This window comes from Lepisma saccharinum, chromosome 10 (genome assembly GCF_977018435.1).
Source record: "Lepisma saccharinum chromosome 10, izLepSacc3.1, whole genome shotgun sequence".
In the NCBI taxonomy this organism is placed as follows: domain Eukaryota; kingdom Metazoa; phylum Arthropoda; class Insecta; order Zygentoma; family Lepismatidae; genus Lepisma; species Lepisma saccharinum.
The window spans coordinates 81,713,023-81,733,725 of record NC_139238.1 but is presented as its reverse complement, the minus strand read 5'-3'; the positions used below and the strand labels follow the sequence as shown (position 1 = coordinate 81,733,725).

The 20,703-nt window shown below is 38.3% G+C and overlaps 1 protein-coding gene across 4 annotated transcripts in view; it reads left to right on the top strand.

The window, feature by feature from the left end:
* LOC145993985 (ATP-binding cassette sub-family C member 4-like) overlaps positions 1–20,703 on the top strand; it is a 214,712-nt gene that overhangs the window by 151,583 nt on the left and 42,426 nt on the right. For all 4 annotated transcript variants that reach the window (XM_083130020.1, XM_083130019.1, XM_083130017.1 and 1 more), the window contains 3 exons: positions 1,270–1,376; positions 16,315–16,438; positions 17,516–17,686. In XM_083130020.1, the coding sequence (XP_082986146.1) occupies positions 1,270–1,376; positions 16,315–16,438; positions 17,516–17,686 (402 nt within the window). The remainder of the gene's footprint in view (positions 1–1,269; positions 1,377–16,314; positions 16,439–17,515; positions 17,687–20,703) is intronic.

Sequence of the window (20,703 nt, the reverse complement as noted above, 5' to 3'; positions counted from 1 at the left end):
ACCAACATCTTGGTCTCCCCCTTGGCCTTATTGGCACATAGTATGTGTTATATATTACCTTCTTGCATTTCATATTTATATCCCTGTTCCATGTTAATCTTCGAACACATTGATATAGTCCACCACCCACTTGTCCTCTTCTGTTTACCTCCTCATCTATTCTTCCACTTCTCTCAATTATGCTTCCTAGATATTTGAAGCAATACACTATCGTCAACTCGTCCGTGACCATCTTTATTCTTGGTTCATTTCTGGCACTGTTTCTTGTTGTTATTAGCACCTCACTCTTTTCTGCACAGAGTTTCATTCCCGCTCTTCTGATTTCCTCATTCCAACTATCAAGCTGTCTCTGTACTTCTTCCCTGTTTCCCCATATTACTAAGTCATCAGTGAACAACAGGGCCTTCTTCTTCCCCACCTCTTCGTTAATTGCATCCATTGTAATTATGAAGAGAAGTGGGAAAAGAGCACTTCCCCGCTCCACTAGTGTCTTCACACAACTCTGGTTCATCTTGTATGTGCTCTGCACTCTACACACTTATCTCTTCCTAGACTCCTTTCTCTCTTAGAGCCTTCCAAATCTTTGTTCTGTCCATGCTATCGTATGCCTTTTCTATATCTAGGAATGCCATAATCAAATCATTTCCATACTCGTAGTGCCTTTCCTGCATTTACCTTATGATGAATATCAGTTCTACTGTTGATCTGCCTCTTCTAAATCCATACTGTTCCTCTCTCATGTTCAGCTCTGTTACTTCCCTTATTCTTTTCTCTAATATCTTCTCATACACCTTTGCTGAGTGGCACATTAGTGTTATTCCTCTGTAGTTCTTACATTCCTTTCTGTCTCCCTTCTTGAATATGGGAATTATTAGTTCCTTTATGAAGTATGATGATTTCAAAATATTCTATTAATAAAACATAAAATATACAACTTGAATATGCAATTCCACACAAAGAATTTTCTTGGAGTTCCGGAAATATTAAAAGGGTTCTAAATTCTGAACTAAAATCTATATGTAAGAAATGAAAAATAAGTATTCTTATATCTGTCTATATGGGTACTTGATCTGTCTAGATGCCATGTACAAAATTTCATACAAATCTGAGTTGGTGTATGATTTGAAATGGAATGATCCATCACTACTATTTATAGAAATATAGATCTGTAAAATTATTGAAAACTTCATCAATAAATGGCCGATTAATGCATGCACATACACACAAAATGCTATTCATTGTGCAATGTATATCTCATTTCCATTCTAGCACGGAGCCCAGTGTTCACCCACTTGAATGCATCCATCCAAGGAATCACAACAATAAGAGCATTTGGAGCTCAACACATGCTCAGCAGGGAATTTGACAGTCATCAGGTAAAAACTATTTGAATCATTGTACTCTTCGCAACATCTTAATTGACCGCCCTGAAAAAATTCAAAGTCCTGTGAAGCGGCGTTACACCATTAAAACACCTGGCGTAACTTTCCCAAGTCCAGGAGTGTGTTGGGTTAAAGAATGAAGTCTCTCATAGTTCGTGAACACAACTATATATTATAATAACGGATATTATATACACAAAGACACAGGTTATACGACGAAGAAGTACCACCACTTGAGGTCACGTCGCGCTCGCTCACACACACACACGAAGACAAAGACACTCGAGTTCAGTCAGTCCTATTGCGTCATGCATGTGACACGTACTTCACGTGGCAGACCTCCCTGCCATCTAGCGAGCAACTCTAACATCATTTTTAAATTTTAATTATATTACAGTACTGAACATCCTCCCCCACCTTGAAATATACATTTCAACATATTTTTAACCTTTAACACAATGTTTATAAAATTGAAATTACAATGTAGACTAACATATATAAACACTTCAAACATAACTTCTGATATTGAATATTTGACATTAACATATAGATTTCTCAAGTTTACTTCTCTACTTCAAATGGTAGCAATGATAATTTCACGATTGGTCTCTTACACAGTCCATTTACAGTTTTTACTGTTGCTGATCGCACTCTTCCATATCGTCCGGCATGAACCTCTACCACTCTCCCCAGTTTCCATTCTTGTGGAGGGGTGTTATCTTCTCGTACAATGACCATGTCGCCCTCTCCGAAGTCTCGATGTTTTGAGAACCATTTGGGACGCTGCTGAAGTCTGGACAGATATTCCTTTGACCACCTCTGCCAAAAATGTTGCGTAAGTTTCTGCATTAGCTGCCATCTTGACAGTCGATTAAGAGGAGTCTTGTTGAAGTCCCTATGCTTGGCGTTGAATGCAAAGCGCCTACACCATGCTGCAACCCGCTGCAATTTACTCAGCAACGAGTAATTCTCCAATAATGTATTTTCTGCTATCCTCACCATGGCTACAAATGACTGTCTCTGCTCTGATGTCACTTCATCAGTATCACATGTGTAAGACTGCTCCACTGGCAACACTGAATTTTTTAAGAATGGGGGGCCAGTCCACCATAATGGATGATTAAGTAAAGCCGAAGTCGAGATTCCACGGCTCGCACAGTCTGCTGGATTTTCCTTGCTAGCAACGTATGCCCACTGTATTTCTCCTTCTTCCTGTATCTTCGCCACACGGTTTCCCACGAAAGTTTTCCATCTCCTAGGACAAGCACTAATCCAAGACAAAACAATTTTCGAGTCAGAATACGCTGTCATGGTTTTCAAGTTGACAGACAATGCTTTCCGCACTAAAGAAAGGAGACGAAGTAACAGCACAGCTGCACAGAGTTCCAACCTGGGAAGGGTTATAGTTTTAAGGGGGGGCCACCTTTGTTTTGGATGCAATCATCTTCACTTGGACCTGCCCATTAGCACATACACATCTCACGTAGACCACTGCTGCATAAGCCGCTTCTGACGCATTGCAGAATCCAACCAAATGAATCTCCATGGTTTTTCTAGGAATAATGCATCGCTCCACTCTGATATCTTTCAATTGTGGCATATCCTGGCAGTATGCAACCCACTCTGCAGCCAAATTGCTTGGAAGCTCGTCGTTCCAATCAAGATCCAACTTCCAAAGCGTTTGCATAAACAATTTTGCCTTCACGGTCACAGGAGAGACAAAACCTAAGGGATTAAACAGCTTCGATATCTCGGAAAGAACCAGTCTTTTAGTTATAATCGCTCGTTTGCTCGGATTCACCACATCAAAACACAAGTAATCCATAGAAGGGTTCCACTGTATGCCTAAAGTTTTCTTCGCGTCTTCTCCATTAAATTGGAACTGCAGATTTGTCTCCAACAAGTCACAGGAAATAATGTCCAGCACTCTCGGATCGTTTGACCACCACTTCCGAAGCTCAAAGCTGCCCTTGCTTAGTAACTGTGTCAATTGATGATACAACTAGATTGCTTTTTCAGTAGAATTGGCTCCTGTTAGAAAGTCATCCATGTACACATGACTAAGTAAGCTCTTTGTGGCGAGAGGATCTCCTTCGTCATTCGCTAACTGTCGAAGCACTCTTGTGGCGAGAAAACCTGCAGGCTTAGTACCATAAGTAAGAGTATTTAAACGGAATTCCTTGATTGGTTGTTCAGGGGTCTCTCTCCACAAAATCAACTGAAAATCTCTATCTTCATACGCAACCTCTACCTGTCTATACATCATCCGAACGTCAGAAATTAAAGCAACTGGATGGCAACGGAATCGAATCAAAATAGGAAATAAGTCTGGTTGTTGCTTTTCACCATTCATAAGTACATCATTCAGGGAAAGTCCACTACTTGTCTTGCAAGACACATGAAAAACTACTCTCAGTTTAGTCGAACTGCTGCTTTCATTTGTTACACAATGATGTGGAATATAAGATGTGGGGGGTACCTTGGGGGCCTCATCCTCCGCCACTGGTGTCATGTGTTGCAAGGTGAGATATTCTCACATAAATGCTTGATATTGTCGTTGTTTTACTGGATCTTTCTGTAATCTTTGCTCTTGTGATAACAAACACTTTCTTGCTCTCTCTTTAGAGTACCCCAAATCTTCCAAATTGCTCTGAAATGGCAAATTTACGACGTAACGTCCATCTGTTTTGCGACGATGTGTAGTTTCAAAATGCTCTTCACATAAGCTCTCTTCTTCTGTTACGAACTCTCTCTGCGGCAATTCTTCAATCTCAAAGAATTTTCTTAATGACTGGTTTACATTATTTTCTTCAACTGACACATGAAGAGAGGTGAATGAATGTTGTGAAGTTTGTCGATTTACTCCTCCGCAAATAATCCAACCTAAGCGAGTTTGAATGGCAATCGGTTCTCCTTCCTTGCCTTCTCGTTTGCCTCTCATTAGCAGCGACGCATATACTGAGTGATTTTTTTAACCTGAATCATTTGAATATCTTGAAAAAAAATCATCCTACAAAAAAATGTTTCAAATAAAAAGTTGATAGTTTGGAGGGGGAAGTTTAGTGGTGCAACAAAAGTACACCCCCTCCCCCTCTTGTAGGTGGGGCGGGGGGCAACTTTGAAATTTCAAATAGAAACCCCTATTTTTTATTACAGATTCGGATTTTATGGGAAAAAATACATAAGTTTTGTCTGAAACATTTTTTTCAATTTGTGATAGATGGCGCTATAATCGACAAATTCTCATGAGCTGACATGAGGATCATGGGCCACAGCAGCTAATATTAATTTCATTTTCTTCTCCAGTAACTGTTTTTCCACGGGTCCTTTGTTTAGGTTTAACACTTTCTTCAGTAGTAAATTGATTGACTGTACATTGAAACGAAGCGAAAGAACGCACCCTGTCTGAAACACGCTGAGCATAAACAACGACAGCTTGACAGAGATTCCTGCCAGATTCTCCATACACGAGAACCATTTCAATTTTCTCTTCTACAGTTAATACATCCATTGATATTAAAAAGTATCAACAGCTTAGTCAAATTAATCGCTCGGACCATTCTTGTGATCTAAAAAGCAATGAAAAACAAACAATGATTTAACAGGAAAAGTCTAAAAAGGAACTGTTTCTTGACATTGTTTTATTTTTTTATTTTTTTCTGTTGTAGCATTGTTAAGCATCTTTGACACAACAATAAAAAAAATTAAATAAATATCGAATCTAACTTTTAAATGTTGTAAATAGGCGAATTACCAGCTTAATGAAATCTCAAAAGATTTGTCAAAAATTAGTACAAAGTTCATGCACAAGAATATTTTATTTTTTGACTTTAAATGAATTGCGAAATGAAATACATTTGTTTTAAAGTGTAAACATTCAAGAAATGAAAATTTGTCGATTATAGCACCATCTATCACGAATTGAAAAAAATGTTTCAGACAAAACTTATTTATTTTTTTCCGTAAAATCCGAATCTGTAATAAAAAATAGGGGTTTATATTTGAAATTTCAAAGTTGCCCCCTGCCCCACCTACAAGAGGGGGAGAGGGTGTTCTTTTGTTGCACCACTAAACTTCCCCCTCCAAACTATCAACTTTTTATTTGTAACATTTTTTTGTAGGATGATTTTTTTAAGATATTCAAATGATTCAGGTTAAAAAAATCACCCAGTATATCACACCCGAAAAGTAGGTCAATGTTTCCCCTTGTATGAAATGTGGGATCAGCAAGGTCAAGTCCACGTATGTGACTCCAGCTCCCGGTGTTTTGAATAGTCACATGTGGCAGCGGTGACGTAATCCTTTTCACCACCAACACAGAGGTTGTGTAGGAATGTTTACTGTCTTGGGACTCAATCGTGATATCAACAGCTGAATGTGACTTCCCAACGTTAACAGAAGAAATGCCTGTTACTGACACAAACACACTCTTTCTTTTCAGACCTAACATTTGAACTGCATTGGAACTAATAAACGAAACCTCACTACAACTATCCAATAATGCACGGAAAGGCTGACACTGGTTATATTTATACTTTATGCTTGCAATTGCTGTCGGAAGTAACACTTCAGTGCTCGATTGCCCTTGATCGGACGCTAAATGTGATGTCACAATCTGATGCGAAGTTGCCAAACTTCCTTGGGGGGAGGGGGTCACTTCACGATGAAAGGATGTATGGTGTTTCTTATTGCAAGTACGGCACAAACAAGCGCTGCATTTACTCAACTTATGAAAGGAACTAAGGCAATTATAGCACAAGCCACTACTTTTCACAAATGCCTCTCTCTCAGGCTCTGATAGGCTATTATATTGATTACACTTATACAGCAGGTGGGACTCCTGGTGACATTTAGGGCAACACACTGACACATGAAAAGAACTCGCATTTCTTTTGGCACTGGAATCACTAAAGGGTTGTTTCACTGAGTATCCTTGTTGTTTGGGGGTCTAAAAGATGCTGACAACGCTCTCGCTCTCGTATCGAGGAAGGCTCGTAGCTGCTCAAACGTCGGAAGTTGATCGGCTGACACACTAAGCTCCCACTGCTGTCGTGACACACTGTCGAGCTTCTCCACGGTATGGAAAACCAAAATTGCATCCCAATGTTGAACTGGAACTTCTAGAACTCTGAGTACACGAACACATTCGGTTGTTACGTCCGCAAGTTTTCGCAAGGCAACCGCTGATTCTGTCTGAATGCAAGGTTGCGACACGAGTCGCTAGATCATGTCATTCACAAGAACATGCCTTTGCTGATATCTATTGTTCAAAATTTCCCACGCTTCTTTGTAATTTGTGTCTGTAATCGTAATAGATTGCAGCAATAATGCAGGTTCACCACGTATACTAGACTTCAAATATTGAAGTTTCTGTGCAGGGGACAAAGAGTTATTATTATGCACAGACGCAACGAACAAATCACGAAACGACAGCCACTGCTGTAAGTTTCCCGCGAACACAGGCAAGTCCAATTTAGGTAGTCTTACGTCACTACTGGCTTTAACCGACGATGCACTGGCAGCCATTGCCACGCTCTGCTGTTTTTGAGCACGATACAATGTCACCAACATCTGCTCTAATCGGTCTTGAATCGAGCTGATTTCTGCATCAAACTCTGCAAACTGCTCATCACAGCACTCGGAAGACAGCTCACGTAAGAGTTTCTGAGTGTCCTCTGTTAATTGAACGGTTTTGTTGATGTACACGGTGAAGCTCTCTTGTGAGAGGTCGTCTGACACAATCTTGTTTTCAACGCGCGTAACTTCGCGTTTCAGAACACGTTTGCACGAAAGTATCTGCTCCATAGTTCACAACACTAACACTAGTCCAGACACAAAAGTCAGAACACACCCGACATGGGAGATAATGCACAAAAAGCTGCTGGTTAAGTCAATTCACTACACGTGGCACGTACTGCGCAAATCTGGGTTTGGAGGACCATGAAGCGGCGTTACACCATTAAAACTCCTGGCGTAACTTTCTCAAGTCCAGGAGTGTGTTGATTTCGTGTTGGGTTAAAGAATGAAGTCTCTCATAGTTTATGAACACAACTATATATTATAATAACGGATATTATATACACACAAAGACACAGGTTATACGACGACGAAGTACCGCCACTTGTGGTTGCGTCCTGCTTGCTCACACACACACATGAAGACAAAGACACTCGAGTTCAGTCAGTCCTATTGCATCAAGCATATGACACGTACTTCACGTGGCAGACCTCCCTGCCATCTAGCGAGCAACTCTAACATCATTTTTAAATTTTAATTATATTACAGTACTGAACATCCTGAATTCGTAAATTTGGCAACATAGCGCTTCAGAGTCCACAAATAGTATTCAACTTAGCAACCATTTCTCTTTCTAAACTAAAACACTTTTGTGAATTCCTTTCATTCTTTCACATTTGATAAAGTTAAAAACCCTAAATCAGTAATACCAGGTGTGCCGGTTAATAATTCTTAACTTCGTCGCTGGATGGCGCTGTAATCAAGGGTTGGTGCACAGTCTCAACTGTTACGTCAGTTTGTTGCCAGGACAGTACCTGTCAAAAAACCGTTGATGTGCAACCGAGTGCGAGTGTTTGTGATATTGTGTTTGTGTGGGAAGCATGTTGACCTGCAAACCAAATAAGGAGCATGTGCGGCACCTCCTGCTTTTTTTGTTCAATCAAAAGAAAAACGCGAGTTAAAGCCATCGTGTCCTTGTGGAAACGTGCGGTGACAATGTCCTAACTCAAGACACGTGTGTGCGTTGGTTTCGATGATTCAAAAGTGGTGATTTCGACTTGAAAGACAAAGATCGCCCAGGCCAGCTGAAAAAATTCCATGATGCTGAATTGCAAGCACTGTTGGACGAAGACGATATACACAAACTCAACAACAACTGGCAGAGAAGTTAAATGTTGGTCGCCAAACCATATCTGATCGTCTTCATGCCATGGGAAAGATCCAGAAGGCAGGAAATTGTGTCCCACATCATCTGAACGACAGACAAATGGAAAAGCGAAAAACTGTGTGTGAAGTGTTGCTTTCTTGGCATGAAAGAAAGTCTTTCTTGCATCGGATAGTGACTGGGGACGAAAAATGGATCCACTTCGAGAACCCAAAACACAAAAAGTCATGGGTTGACCCAGGACAACAGTCAACATCGACCGCAAAACCGAATCGCTTCGGAAGGAAGGCAATGCTGTGCATTTGGTGGGATCAGAAGGGTGTGGTGTACCGAAAATCTGAAACCAGGTGAAACAGTGAATGCCTTTCGTTACAGTCAACAACATCAATGTAAACCATTCATTGATCAAAAAGTGTCCAGATTGGGCGACAAGACACGGAAAAGTAATTTTGCAGCACAACAACGCCTCATCACACACAGCGAAAGGCATCAGAGACACCATTTCTGCACTTGGCTGGGAATTCTTGCCCCACCCGCCATACTCACCAGACTTAGCCCCTTCAGACTACCACTTGATTTCATCGATGTCTCACTCACTTTCCCAGCAACACTTCAACAATTACGAAGATGTCGAACAATTGCTTGATGACTGGATAACCTCAAAATGCGAACTATTTTTCTGGAAGGCATCCACAATTTGACGGACAGATGGGCACAATGTATAGCTAGCGATAGTGCATACTTTGAATAAAGCATTTGCTACCTTTCTCTCCAGATCAATTAAGAATTATTAACCGGCACACCTGGTATAATACATAATTAAACAAAACTCGCGAATTGGAAATACGAATATTGATATTTTTTAAGAGTATTAGTTCTGAAATTTAAAAAAAGGGAATTTATGTGCATTTGAAAACACTGATCTGGTTCTCCACCACCTGGAGAGAATTTACATCACATTTCAATGCAATGAAGCAAATTTCTCTTGATTTTATTCAAAATTACAGTAAAGAAAATTGCACAATCCGGACAATTCTACAAAGTGCATCTTTTGCTTGATTTGTGGCAAAAATTTATCCAATGCATACCTTGGGAATGTTTCTACTCAACTTCTTGATTTTTCAGTCATTGGCAGTATTTTTGGCAAGTCCTTTTTATTCATTCATTTGCCAAAAGTTATGTTAACACACATTAAATATTTATATGTCATAAATATATGTTCTTAAACAGGATGTTGAAATCAATGTGTCTCGGGTTTTATAACAGGTGGAGGCTCAATGCACAGTTGTTTTGGATTCCTGTTTAAACTGTAGGTCCAGTTCCGATTAGCCTGTCAGTGCATAAAGTAGACTTAAAACAACAACACCAAACACACACAAACACATACAATCACACACATAACATCATACACACATGCACACAAATACGATGTTCTTTGTTTGTGCTCTTCACTGCAGACCTAAAATATACATCGGATTTTCAAATGATGCAACTATAGATATTATGCTATATTCAATGTTTGAAACTACCCACCTCAGACTTTACATCGCATGTATCTGGATCCAGAAATGCTGGACGTAAATTGCATAAAAAAGGTAAAGTGCTCCCCTGTGCATAGTAACATGCCATGAAGGCGTATAGGGGGTGTGGGGGTAACGCCCCACACTCCGGTCGTGAGTGGGGGTGATGTGACCAGCATCACGCCCCTGACCACCTTTACCCCCCAGGGTTTCCCCAGGTACCCATGTTATTTGATGCTGGGTGGGTGCCAGGGCTGCTTCCATCGTTAGAAAAGTTCCGCAATTTGAACCAGCCTGGGATCGAACCCGGGACCTTTAGCTTGGTAGTCAGACGCGTTACCGACTGAGAAAATATCCAAGAAACGTAGATAAGCATTCTTGTCCAAAGCCGTTTACTTTCCAAAAAAGATTTTGTAAAGAAGTAGGTTTGAACCCACGACTTTCCATTCCGCAAGCATACACGATCCCTCTACACCACACGGTTCACGTTATTTTATGCACTCGGTTCAAGGCATGAAGACATACACAGTTCTGTTGTGGTGTAGTGCAGTGTGAGGTGGAAAGTTTTAAGTGTTTTCTGCTGAGGAATGCTTGAAGGATTGAACATGATGACTAAAACTCTGAAGTTGGTGACCTAAAAAAATTCAAAACACTGCCTAAAAATGGTAAAAAAAAATATTATAAAATAATTTTCCCTGTAAAAATGAAAGCTTGATTTTTTCATAAATTATAAGAGAGTAAGTAGTCTAATAAGTTGATGAAGCCAGTTGTTTGGTGGTTGAAACCACTGAAGCAAAGGGGAAGAGAGCAACTAAGTGATAATGTAGTTTTCTTTGTTTACTTCAAGGTTACATAAAATATACCTCAAGGTTTTTCTTTTTCTGGTGGAGGCACATAGTGGTTCGGATCCTACTTTAAACTGTAGGTCCAGTCCCGATTAGCCTTACTGTTCATAAAGTGGAGTTAAAACACCAAATCAACCAATTTATCTCCTTTCAGAGTGGGCCTTCTACAATATTGAAGTCGGCCAGCATCCGAAAATACAGTTCTATTTCGCGTATACCAGAGTATAATTTCATTTAATATTGTGACTAATTTTACTTTAAAACCACAGATAAAAGATGATAGTGTCCAGCAAAAGAACCTCAAAGTAGGCTTCACACAAAGTATTTTAATCCACTGCCAAACATTTCAGTTAAGAATAATAATATGCTTTTCCATTGACCGTATTTTGGATTCATGGTGAATTTGCTAAAAGACCATGTCAAGAAATTTAAATATGTAACTTTTACTAGTAAATGCATTTAAAATGCACGAAAAAACAGGGGAGGAGAAAAATAAACCACAAAAATAAATAAAACTGCAACAAAACTGTTAAAAATACTGACAAATAAACTAAAAGCCAAAAAGGCCGAAAAATGTAAAATAGAAAGTGTTTTCAGGCTCTAACTGAAGGGAAACTGACATGATATCAGGTTTAGCATTGTTTTTAAGTGTCAGAAAAAAGTTGATTATTCATCAACTTCCGGACCCTAATGACTAATTATGACCATTGAAAAAGTTGGAGGGAAGGAGGCGGCTTACTTAAATTTTTCTTGTTGAGGGATCATATCGTCCCATATTTCCACTTTACAATACAGAAAAAAAAATCAGGTTCATATTTCGAAAATGACTTGCAGTTTTCCACCACGAAAATATGTTTTTCATAGTTTGAAGTTTGTTAGGATGCACTTGCAAGGCATCGAATTGTTTTAATTTCACACATATTATATATTTCATACTTTGAATATCCCTTTCCTCTCTCTTTTCCTACAATCTTTGGAAAAAAGCTGAAGTTTCTTGGCAACTGGGATCCATTTCAAATTGCTCCTTTTCACTCTCCTGTCTCTACTTCAAACAAACAACAAAATACTTCGTAACTAAACGATTGCTTGTTCAAAACACGGAATTTACACACAATTTACAAACCATCATTTTTCCCTTTCAGTGTTTCTTGATTTTTTTCTGAATTAGTTTCCTCATAAAAATTGCCATGAGGAAATTATAGACATGACATTATGTGTGAATTGGCTTCTTTAAACTGGTAGCAAATTTTAACATGAGCTACCTGGAGATGCTTGATTGATTCTCACGTGGAAGGTCGTAGGCTCGAATCTCCACCTAGGCAGGATATTTTACACGAGTATATCATTGGGTGTAAATTTTAGCAACCGTACTAAGTAGTTAACATTGGTCTCTGTATTTCACGAGGTGAAAAGAAATAGTAAGAGGAAGTTATTTCGATGATAGGAGCAAGTCACATGCCACGTGGAATGCACAGAATCAAGTTACGTAGAGCTAAGTCTGTGATGGTGGTTTCGAATATTGCAAAGTTAGTGGGGAAAGTTTGTTAGATCTGATACTCGTACTTTCTGCTGAAATAAGACAAACATTTTAGATACAAACCAGTAACGAATTAACAATAATTATGAGGTTTTGAATTTTTTTGTTTGTTACTCACTACATAAATACTTATTAGTAGTTTCTTATCACATCGACATCCGTGGCAATAACCATTTACTTATGGTAATTGGCGATTTACACTTAGTTTTAGATGCAAGGTAAGATCGTGGTTAGGGGATTGACATTATTGACATTATTGTCATTATGAAGGAACGGACATAAAATTACCAATCTTTGCAATTTGAACTCATTAAACTCTCTCCTTCGTTACAGTAATGCACAACATCACTACTTAACATAACTGTATATGTTTTTTTTTTAGTATATCGAAATAATCAATATTTTAGGTGTCAGAGACGAATATAAACAATACATAAGTTAAATAACATTACATTTTGCATCCTGAATACATATATGTAATTTGTGAATTAATCATGATGTGTGTTTTAACACAACATATGAACAATAACCAAAAATAAGTTTTAACCTTAAATCCTGGAAATCTACAACCTCTAAGGGGAAAAATGTGCACAAGGGACGTCCCTCAAGTGTACATCAGTTTCATTTTTTTAAAATATTCTAATGTCAATGGTCTCTGTTCAACAAACAAACAAACAAAAATAGGAAAAGGTGGGATTTGAACCCGTGACCTTTCATGCTTGACGAAAAATAAGGATAGTAGTGTCTATCCAAATGCTCTACGTTAACTTGATGACGTAATGCCCATAAACACATGTTGATGTTTATGAAGACTCCCACCTTCCTGTGTTCCAAGCACATTTTCTCGACAAGTCGTGAAAAATATTATTTTTTGAGAACTGTTCGATATTATGCAAGGTATTGTAAATAAAATGTCGCAAAAACGTCTCATAAATTTGCTTCTTTCTGCACGAACTTGATGGCGATTTCCTCTAGGTGGAGAGAAACTGTATTCAGTGTTTCAAACCCCTCCAATTTCAAGTCGAGCAAGCAGAATCGTAAAAATTACTCAAGGTTATTTTTCCAATGTATTATTTCTGTTTGATTGTGTATTATAATAGCGGTTTATAGTTTCTAACTTCATGGAAAGTGCAAAATTGAAAACCTCTCATGCAATGTTTTTCATCTAGTGGAAGGACCAACTTAAAGTTGGCTACTCTCACCTGGAGCCGAAGTGCAATGTTGCGAAGTTTACGAATTTGGGACTTAGAATTCTTTCGGGACGGTCAAATAAGATGTTGCGAAGAGTACAGTCATGGACACTTCTGGGTTGTAATGATTCCATTGAAAGTCAATGGGTTTCTTATAACCCAGAAGTGTCTGTAACTGTTAGCACTTCCTCTTCATTCCACCTGTCTGTATCCTTAAAAACTTGCGGTAGAAGCCATCTCTTGACGATCCATCATGCTGCAAGTCCTTTCATCTTTTAAACTACGAGTTCACCATTAAAGTTCATTTATTGGGCTCGAACTAACCATGACCTTTTGTGTTCGCGGTGATGAAATCTAAAAAAATGTCAACAGCTCGAATCACTGTAAACTTTTCGAGTTTTTTCAGCAACGTGCACGCGAACATGAACCACAAAGACGAGACGCCATAACTCACTTCTGGCGACTGCACTCTTGTGTGCCAAAATCTAGCACAGTCTACTTTTTAAGAGGGAAGTGAAGTGTTTCTTATCCTCATTCTTTCCGGAGGAAATCAAAAGTCCTACAACAATCGGTTATACATAGTGTAAGCACTTGTGTCTGCCATGACTACTCACTCAGAATGGCGCATTTTTTTCTGCCACTAGGAGACAGCATGGTAGTCAGTGGTGCCAGGCATAGCTCGGGGAAGGTTGCACGAAGGATAAGGGTGATTTACCGATAAGATAAGATGGTACACAACCAGATAAAGTAACTTTATATTATTTTATTAAAGTGTAGAGAGACTTTCTGACCACCTTGACATATATCATTTTTTGAACATTCACATTATATTATTACATATCTGTTATACTTCATGTTTGGGACAATTGATGTCTTGCTTAGTCAACTTTACATTCATGAATAGGACCTGCAATTCAAAATTAGAATGGAGCTACTGAGGTATACCTCACTACAGTTAACCCAGATATGCCTACCGTCCTTCTAAAAGGACACTTTGCCTGTTTGAATCTAAACCCCTCTGGAGGGGTCCTAAACCCTGCGCGAGGCTAGTTTTGTCGATTTTGCAGCACTGCATTGCTCTCAGAACAAAGCATAACAAAATGCATACAAGTTCCGGCTATTGTTATGTTATTTTTCCTTATTTGTGTTTATGAGTCTGTGAAGCCATATCATTTTCTTCACACTGCAGAATGGAAAGGTAAGTTTTGTTATCTTTTATAAATGTTTCAGTTACTTTATGAGCAGTACACGTTTGCTAGGTTCATATGTGTTTGCCTAAAACCAAATAATGTTCAAAATTTTAATACATAGAGATGCAAAAATTATGTAAAGTTAGGTTACAGAGGTCTTACACTTAATGAAATGCTTTCCATCCTTGAGAAGGAAGATGATGATGATGATGGTGATAGTTTACAACATGAGTTGAATATTGTAATAATGCCACCAACCAATGCCACAGGAGATGTCACCGATGAAGATTCTGGAGATGATGATTCAGTTTCACCCAAAAACCTACCAGGATCTAAGTTGAATGCTGAAGCAGAACTCTTTACTTCCAACAACGATGAGATAATTAGCAATTTGGATGAAACTGTTTCCCGAAACAACAATCAAGATTCTCCGTCAGTGTCATCTAGTGAAAATAATATAAGTGGACTAAAGGAAAACTGAAGGCGTCATTTAGTGACTAGCCAAAAATTCAGGAAGTATTCAATGAAGAGTCACCACTCGAAATGTTTTTGCATTTCTTTGATGATGCTATTGTTGGTGGAACAAACTAACAGATATGCAGCGAGAAAGAACAAATCAGGAGATGTCAGTGAAGATGAAATGAAGTGCTTTTTAGGAATTATTTTGTTGAGTGGATACAACCAGGTTCCTAGAAGGCATCTTTATTGGGAACAATGTAAAGATACAAGAAATGGCGCAGTTGTGAATGCTATGTCTAGACACAGATTCGAATTTATTATGTCAAATCTGAATTGTTGCGATAATGAGCATTTGGACACAAGTGATCGTCTTGCAAAAGAGAGACCTCTTTTCAACATATTGAATAAGAAATGTCGGGAAATGGCACCACACTTCGAATATCACTGTGCTGATGAGGCAATGGTACCATATTATGGTCGCCACGGATGCAATCAATTTATTCACGGCAAACCGATCAGGTATGGCTACAAGCTGTGGGTTAGTGCTACTTGTAATGGGCATGTTGTTTGGATGGAGCCATATCAGGGTGCAAAAACGAAACTACCTGATGAATACAAAGTAGGCTACTTCATCTTGACCCATCCGTGGTGCTCATGTACACTGATCTTTTACAATCTATTGAGTCTCACCCTTATCATATCTTCTTTGATAATCTTTTTACCACAATTCCTCTTCTTACCGAACTGAGTCTGCATGGTTGTAAGCTACCACACAAACAATTATAATATGTTCTTATGTATTTGTTTCATGTTAAATAGCATTTCTTTCGCTGAAGAAAAATGTGCATTACTTCGTTACACTAACATAATGTACCCCTTAATGCCTACTGTCCTTTTAAAAGGACACCCTCTAGAGCATTTGTTGAAACTAGATATTTAAGAATAAACACTATTTTTACATTAATCTAATTTTTCTTAATGCATTAAACACAGAAAACAAGAAAAATTAAAGACAATTTTTTTTCAGGCATATCTGGGTTAAATCTGACATGGGGCGATAGTAAAATTAAGACTGAGCCAATATAACTTTGAACAATACCAAAATACCGTAGGGATTCCCACCGATATGATACCAACACTTGAAAGTTATAACCACAATGTTATTGCAAAAATAATAAAAAATTATGCATTTTGCATAATGTCCAGTATATTTAGACTCCACAAGTGTTGGGTGGCACAGAATATTAAAAAAATAGAGAAATACTGATAAAATAATTTTTATATTTCCAGAATCTTCACTCTTCAGCTTGGTATTTGTTCATTTCAACAGGCAGAGCATTTGGATTCTGGTTAGATTGTGCGTGCGTCATCTATTTGACATTTGTAATTCTCTGCTTTCTAATCATTGATGAAGGTAAGGGCCAGTAATTCTTCTAACATTCTGTCCATGAGTTCTTTAAAAGTAACAATGTAATTGTTGTAAACTTTGAAAGTACAGTAAAACCTCGATAAGCCGGACTTCACTTAATCCGGACAGGTAACAACAACAAAAAAAATTGCAAGGTTTCAAATGTGGCTAGAAGTCAACAAGAGAACTTCCCAAAGTAAAGGCAGTCAACCACTGATGAAATTCTGTTTTTATGCACTTTCTACTCTTCTTTTAGGTTATTTCAGTTACTCCGGACTTTCGTTAAACCGGTCAACTTATCCCCCCCATTAGTCTGGATTAACAAGGTTTTACTGTAATATGAAGCAATTATTAAACAGCATTGTGAAAACAGTGCAACTCCTAATTTTACATTCCTGATGCATTTGAGTTCTATACCTTTCTGGCCGAAGTGAAAGAAAAAAGTTATAAAATAAGACTACTGAAAAAAAAGAGCTATAATTTTTCTAGAATCCATAGTAACCAAGGAAGAAATTTTTATTTAAAACCTTGTGCAATTTTAAACTTCCCACCGAAAACACACTTTGTGTTCAAGCCTTATTGCATAAAATGGGCCTTGGCGTTTAAGTGCTAAAGCGAAGCTCTAGTAGATTGATGTGGTATAGTTCCAATTAGAAACTAAATTTTAAAAATGATAAATATTTTGAACTACTATAAAAATGATGAAATTTCTGAGTATCAGCATCGATATCAGCTCAGACCAAATTAAAAGTTGTTCAAAATCTTGATTAATATTACTGTGTAACTATTCCACTCCAATTATATGCACCAATTTACAAATAGTTTTGCTTCAAAAAATTCAAGAATTACATCAGAATATTAGAATACCTCTTATGTGATCACAAAATCCAGTTTTTCACATTTGGGACAATTTGAGTGTCATGGTACCTTTTTTGCAGGCCCCTTTGAAGACCAAAACACCAGAAGAGTTTTGCCCAGTACTGGTAAATAAATTCCAACCAACACAACTACATCGGTGGGTTATGAGCTCAGACACATTCTTAATCGATGAAAATAGTTTCTCATACTGTACTTTTTCTACAGATTATCTTGGAGGGAACGTAGGACTTGCTATAACCCAGTCGATTACGCTGGTGGGAATTCTGCAATGGGGAATAAGGCAATCAGCTGAAGTGGAAAACAACATGACTTCTGCAGAAAGAATTCTGGAATACTCAAAAATCGATCAAGAGCCACCATTTGAAACTGACCCAGGTTAGTATGTAGACAGGTAGGAAACTGGCAAGTTTTGTCTTTCTTGCATTGAAATTATTGGAACCAGTGCTGAATGATTTGATTTTTGTTATTCAGCATCATTTTCTGGCTAATTTTGGCTTATCGTGAAGATGAGGATGAGTGATGATATGATGAAATTGATGAAGGAACACTCACAAAGAATGCCCATGCTCAGGCCAGGAATTGAAGCTGGGACCCCTGGCATCAGAGCTAACCACTCTGGTGTGGAGGTTGGGTTGCTGCTGAATGAAAGAAGAGTTCAAACAGATTCTTTTTCTGATACTTACAGCTGTTCATGTACCATGGGTGACATGCATGAGAGTCCAGTTCTTGCCACACCACTGTACACTGTAGATTCAGCCCGATTCACCTTTCTGTGCATAAAGTTGACATAAAACTAACAATGAAAAGTGTCATGGGGTGAGGTCTGATCTTGCGGGCCAGCATCAGGTGCTGGTCATGCTCAGATGGATGTCCTGTCCAACATGTAGACGACCTTCGAACCAGAGTGGTTAGCACAGCAAACTATGGCACCAGGTGTTCCAAGTTCAAATCCCGATCTTTGTGAGTATCCCTCCATTAATTTCATCATATCATCACTCATCCTTATCGTCGCATTTAGCCAAAAGTGGCAGAAAAGCGATGCTAAATGACAAAAAACCTGGACAACCTAGAGATGGCAGAAAACACACTATACTGTGTACACTTTTAGAAGGAACATGAGTTCAGCCAATACGCAGCCAGTGAGTGCTATTGCCAAACTAACTGTTAGCAGAAGGAAAAGACAGCTGTGTCCAATATATATATGTTTAATGCACACAGTATATATGAGTACAGTGAAATAACATATGGCTGTGTCTGAAAAATACAAAGAGCAGGCTCAAGGTATAGTCTTCATGGAAGTGACGTCACCTAGTGCAGTTCAAAAGTGCCAACTACATGAGTAATTGAGACCACAGCTCAGAGCACAGATCCTTGCAGGCTTGATCAGGTGATTTCTGCATCGTTGTTCATTTGTTTCAAATCACGGAGGTAAAAAGCCAACAACACAGGTTAAATATATGTTATAGGCCGGCAAGTTGTTGGTTAAGTTCTTCTAATGTGTGGAAATGTATGTACAAGGACATTTGAAAATGTTATGAGATTTCTATGGTGAAAACAATGCTTAAAATGTGGGGAAAACAACATGTCTTCAGACTTATGTACTGATTGTGTTTGGCATGGCAGTCGAAGTGCAATTCAAAAGACTTTCACTTCCAGTCCACAACTTCAAGACCGCACTGCAAGGCAATACTCGGGGTCGCTTCAAGTACTGTCTTGCACCTTTCGGACATGGCCACAGTGAATATTTCTACATAGGATTATAATATCATATCACTGCGGCATATAAAAACTCAAACTGACACAGACTTGCAATGTTTGAGAATGCCTGGATAATGAAGGGTCATTGTATATATTAAGATGAAATTAACACCCATTGTTTTCCCAAGACACAACAGCTCAGCTGTGACAATACGGTGGCAACGAAAAACACAGATGAAAGGAAAATGAAAAGTTAATTGTCTGTGTGTGTTGAGACATGTTGTTTCCTAGTGTTTCTTCAAGAAACAATAACTCCACCTGTAGGTGATGTAAATTTATGGCACTTGGACAGACAGGTTCGAAATGTCTTGTCCTGTTTTATGATCAACCTTAAAGTGGTGAGTTTTACGAAAACTTCTTGCACACAAGAAAAATACAGAACACGTCGCATACCGTAATTTTCTAACTGTACAACGTTGCACTCCTGCCATTGGTTGGTCACCGCGGACAGGGTTTGCGTGGCCCTGCCCAATATCGCTTCTAAAACTGTACCCCGTATAATTTTCGGAGAATGATATTTATGTTCCACTTGAGTTACAAATATATTTTTTAAGGTGGTTTATTTTTCCATTGATATGAACGGTAGCTTCATCACTGAACACTACAGTCCCATGTGAATTAATCAGAACAAGATATTTTTATGCATGATAGAGTCTCAAACTTGACTATGGTTTCATGATGATGAATTTAAGACAAATTGCATAATACAAATTATATAACAGAAAAAACAACATATTAGCTATTAAGAAATATTACAAATATGTAATTTATTGTTTCTGAATAGTGTAATTAATGAATTAGGGCATAAGTACAAAAAATACATAAAGTGTGTAGTTATTGTCGTATTTCAATTAATTTGCACAGGACTGTACGTGTGTGTGAATTCACCCACTAATAAATGTATGAACATCGAGAAAATATTTCAAATAAAGTAGGCCAATCAGAAATGAGGTCTACAGTCCCATGCGAATTAATTAAAATATGACAATAACAACACACTCTATGTATTTTTTGTACTTATACCCTAATTCATCAATTACACTATTCAGAAACAATAAATTACATATTCGTAATATTTGTTAATAGCTAATATGTTCTTGTTTCTGTTATATAATTTGTATTACACGATTTGTCATAGATTCATCATCATGAAACCATAGTCAAGTTTGAGACTCTATCATGCATAAAAATATCTTGTTCCGATTAATTCGCACGGGACTGTACCTTCTCCACAAAAACTTTCATGCTCAGTCATAATGCCCTGGAACGTAAACAAAACTCAAGCTGATGCCTGTGATCATTGTGTTGAAGGACAAACACATAAGGAGAACCCTCCACACTGGTGCCTTTAATATTGACAGTTCTCTTAACTGCAGTTCCGGTTGATTTCCAAGAACTGTGCACAGAATCAGCCTGTATGCATTCTCTGTTTTTCTCTCAAGTTGACAGGCAACCAGTTGATTTTCTCTTGCACAGACAGCCTGCTTGTGTAAACTGTTTGCACCATGTTGGGCCTTCCTGGTGACATAGCGGTTATGTCGTTGACCTGCAATCAAAAGGTCACAGATTCTGATTTGTTCGAGTGAATGACATGGTAATGTAGATTAATATAAGTTGCACAAGATAAAAACCAG